This window comes from Hippocampus comes, unplaced genomic scaffold, assembly GCF_001891065.2.
Source record: "Hippocampus comes isolate QL1 unplaced genomic scaffold, H_comes_QL1_v1.1 scaffold106, whole genome shotgun sequence".
Taxonomy (NCBI): Eukaryota; Metazoa; Chordata; class Actinopteri; order Syngnathiformes; family Syngnathidae; genus Hippocampus; species Hippocampus comes.
Window position 1 is genome coordinate 984,660 of NW_017842055.1, and position 4,505 is coordinate 989,164.

General features: G+C 48.4%; 1 protein-coding gene across 12 annotated transcripts in view; it reads right to left on the reverse strand.

The window, feature by feature from the left end:
* Positions 1-4,505, reverse strand: part of ptprt (protein tyrosine phosphatase receptor type T) — a 133,951-nt gene that overhangs the window by 25,836 nt on the left and 103,610 nt on the right. For all 12 annotated transcript variants that reach the window (XM_019860518.1, XM_019860515.1, XM_019860517.1 and 9 more), the window contains 3 exons: positions 3,162-3,297; positions 1,087-1,236; positions 532-705 (listed from right to left, as the gene is read on the reverse strand). In XM_019860518.1, coding sequence (XP_019716077.1) covers positions 532-705; positions 1,087-1,236; positions 3,162-3,297 — 460 coding nt within the window. The remainder of the gene's footprint in view (positions 1-531; positions 706-1,086; positions 1,237-3,161; positions 3,298-4,505) is intronic.

The window sequence follows — 4,505 nt, forward strand, 5'->3', positions numbered from 1 at the left end:
GGGACGACTCTAGTGATGTAATTTGACCGGAGTCAGAATTCAGTCATCATTTTCAGACTTGGGACTTGCTTGGTGAAAACCTGTTGGAGATTTCATTTCACTTTGACTTTCACTTCAAGATGTCTTTTCTGTTTCGAACCGAAAATGCTGCATTTTCATGATCACACACTTGGAACGAAGACCTTAGCTCGAGACAGAGCCTTCTCTCCAGACTAAAACTCTCTCATGGGACTAAAACCTTTTGCTGGGACTGTCACCTTCTGTCGGGACTAAAACTTTCTTTTAGGCTTAGAAGCTGATCTTGGGACGAGAACCTTCTCTCCAAACTAAAAACTTCTCTCGGGACTGGAAAATTCTCTCTGTACTAAAACCTTTGCTCGGTCTTTTGGTACGGCAGTAACTCGGGACTGGCTTGAAAGTTGAAGGCTCAGACTTGAGATTGAACTCCTGACTGGCACATCCGGTATGTGACTTAGTCCCGCCACGGGTACGCGGTGACTTCTGACTCGCTCCGACCGAGTCCCGACTTACGTCCATGAGCGCCGCGTTGATATAGTTGGAGCTCTCGCCGTCCACCGAGATGAGAAATGGCAGGCAGCGGTCGGCCGAGAGGACGTCCATGCTCCGGTTCTTGTCGTGGTTCCGGGGCAGCAGGCCCACGCTGCAGTCCTCCGGTCGCACTCTAGGGGTCACTATGTTGAGGGTCTGGCAAAAATTAGAACGCGCCAGGTCAGATAAACCTCAGATGCAAAAGCACGCTCACGCAGCGAGGTTCCTTTTGAGGAAATATGCTCGTATTGTTTCCACGGTCCAGAAATTTCAAGAACGGAAGCCGATGCTAATTTTCATGAGCTCATTTCTGGTGTTTTGCCACAAATGTTAGCATCAAGCTAACATAACGATGCGAGGCAATTGTCTCCTATTCCTTGACGAAAGTTTCAGGGGCGTGTATTTGAAACGGCGTATTCAGATTCAAGGTTGAAAGCACGCGGGTGAGGCCAAAGTATGAACATCTCCGACGCGATCCGCTCGGGATCAACGGGGCTCGATCGTACGGCTGAAAAAAGGGATGTCAGAAGTTGTGACCTGGAACTCGTCTTTAATCTGACTGGAGTTGGTCTGAGGGTCCAGCCTGCTGATGTTGTAGTAGATGGCTCGAAAGTCGCACACGGGGATGGCGGTGTTGCCGCACAGGCACGCCTCCAGGATGGCGTCGTGGACAAACACGTACTGCTCCTGGATAAACACAACACCGCCGTGGGTTCGCGACGCACACCACGGAGACGGTCGTTTACGTTTGTCAATGGAAACCTGACATAGATTCGCTCGGTAACGATTCACGGATGTTTTCAAAAATTCAGGCCCCAAAGATAGTGTGACCTAGCGACGTGAAAATCTTGAGAAGACCCACAAAAAAAAAAATCACAGGCCGCGTTGTTTGAAAAGACATAGGAAGTGTGGAATTTGGTTTCAAGCAGACATTTTAGGCTCAAGCGCCCAACTGGATTAAAAAAAAAATAATTCAGTTTCACGCAATATGAAATTGGGTAGACGTGTCTATGATGAAGAGACCCACAAAAAGGTCTGATGAAGCCATGCCCTAAAAGACCAGTCAGCCAATGTAGTTGGAAGCATATGTTTTAGGCCCCCCCCCCCTTCCGCCCCCAAAAGCAAGTTTTGCTTAACAACGTGGCATTTCCTAGCCCTGTCTATCATGAGGAGACCCACAAAAAATGTCCAAAGGGGAAATGCCCCCTAAAAACCCACAGGAATAAGACAATTGTGACGCTCAGGTCTTAGTTGCACTCAGGGAGATTTAAAAAAAAAAAAAAAAATGCAGCCTCCCCAAAATAGTTTGACTGAGCAACATGAAATTTGCTGGCCAAGTCTATCATGGGAAGACACACCGTAAATGGTCACGAAAGCAAGCCCAAAAACGCTTCCAAGGACCAATCGTGGCTCATTTTCACCATCTCCCGCCGCACTTGAAATAGAAACTCTCGTGAGTGATTTTCGCAAGTCATCGTTGGCTTGCCTTTGCAGCCTTTGCCGATGAATGAAAAGCAAGGAGCGCTGCAATGTTTCCGCACTCGGGATCAAGCGGGCTCTTTGTGCTCCAACCGGCGCGCCGCATGCTAATGTCGCCGCCCCCTCGGCCCACTTTGCACCGGCGCATCTGTTGTCGTCACTTTGCCGCGCTGAATGTTGATTGCGGCCCCGGTGGAGGGCAGACTTTTAAAAATCGTTTCACCCCCAGGCCATTGTCTGCGCTCGTGACAGGCCCCACACACACACACACACACACACACACTCCTCCACCTCTGCCTTTTAAAAGATTAATTGCTCTGTGCAGTTTAGACGAGGATTAGAGAAGCATCCAGCAGCCTCGACACTGACACAAATGACTCCCACTCAGTTAACGCGCGCGCGCGCGCACCATTCACCGGCGATTTGTTCACGGCTGTCACTCAGCAGCATGCAGCCAGCCAGCGCGCTCGCTTGTCTTCTGTTCTGGAGGTGACGTCAAAGGTTTTCAAGTAAGTATCGATTCAAATAAAGTGCCAAAGCGTCGGATTAGCTCAGCTTCTATTTGCACGCGCAGGTGGGGGGTGGGGGGTTAGTAGACAGGATGTCTGGCGTTTGGTTCGAAGAAGACATTGCAGGCTCCTATTGGCCATTTCCAGGTATCCTTGAAAAATGATTTTTTTTGTCTTGACTGCTCCCAAATTTGAATCACGTTAGCCATCATTTCTTCATCCTTGAGCCTTTTTGAGGCCTTTCACCAGCCTCAACATCAAAAGGCGTCAATTGGCTTTTGGTAAAAATGGACTTTTGGAAAATATCGCCCCAGAGGCTGTTTCGTTCAACTTACCAAAAAAGTCTCAACAAGCCACGCTTGAAAATACACAACGAGTCGGCCATTGTGAATCGAAAAGGACGTTTTAGGTGCAAAGATTCACCCGTTAAGCTAGCAAAATGAAACTTGCGAGTCATTTCCATCACGGATAGCCCGACAAAAGACATAGCAGTCTGCCGTTTTCATTTGGAGTAGCCCCGATTTTTTCAGGCCAAAATTGTTTGACTGAGCAACATAAACTTTGGTCGGCATGTTTATTGTGAGCAGAAGAATCCCTGCCCGAGAAGACGCGGGAAGTCCTCACCTCCGTCTGCACCATGTTGACTCTTTGCGACCTGAGCTCGCGGATGCAGTTGAAGACGTCCACCACGCCTTCGTTCTCGGCCATGTCCAGCATGATGTCCACAGCGATGAAGCAGCCTGTCCGGCCCGCGCCGGCGCTGTCGCGGAAAAACGGGCAGACTATCACTCTTTTCTTTTTTTTCTTTTTTTTTTAACCTGTACACCGTGCTACCTGCCCGACCGGCTTCATCTGTTGCGTGAGCGAGTCGAATTTGAGTCAAGGCTTTTTCGAGTTATGAGCCGTCTCTCGGCTTTGCGTTGACAGCAAAAAGTTGACTTTTTCGTGTCTGTATTTTGCCCCAAAAGGCAAACGATCAACTGCGCTGAGAAAAAGTGGATTATGTCCATCGAATTCAAGCACGAGCGAGCCCGGCGAAAAGGACAACTCAATCAAGAAATCGGAACGATGATTAAGGACAGCGCAAATGAACTGCAAAGAAAATGCGACAAATTCTCTTGACATCTTTACATTCTATGTTTTGACATGACTACTCGACTTAGTCGATTCCTTTTTTCCCAGATGACATTGATGTCGAGTGCTTTTTCTCATTAAAAAAAAAAAAAACATGATGGAAAAAGGTTTGGGTGTTTTGCCCCTTTTCCCCCCCCCCCCCCCAACTCAATTTTCCAAACTGAAATGAATTGAGATGCCATTCATCTCTTGCTTGGCCTGCAACGCAATTACACAACTACTCCAATTGGATTTTGGTGTTACGTTCCCTGTTGACTTGCATCATTGTTACACTTTTGTTCCCTTTGTAGAAAACTGCCACAGATTGACACCGGCACAATCGGACATATTGAGGGGCACACACTCACACACACACACACACACACACACACACACACACACACACACACACACACACACACACACACAGAGTGGAGACTTTAATAACACAACGTCAAGTGTTTATGTGACACATCCTGAGCGATGGATGGGGGGCAGGGGGGGCATGTGAGAGATGGATGGATGGATTGATTAATGGATGGATGGAGAAGGGAGGTGTGAGGAGAAGAAAAGAATGAGATGGAGGAGAGAAAGGCGGCAAGGGGAGGAGGGGAGAGTCTCTGCAGATTACCTGTCACCTGAGTGATTAATGTCGACTCGGCAACACTTTACGTGTGCGCGCGTGCGTGTGTGTGTGTGTGTGTGTGTGTGTGTGTCCATTTCCCAACACATCAAGTTTTGATTCTGAACATTGGGTAAGATCCACGAAGCGGTGACTGTGCAATATTTGTGCACGACTTGGATCTGGAGCGCATCTCCACATTTCAATGTTACGACAGGGGGGGGGGGGGGCGT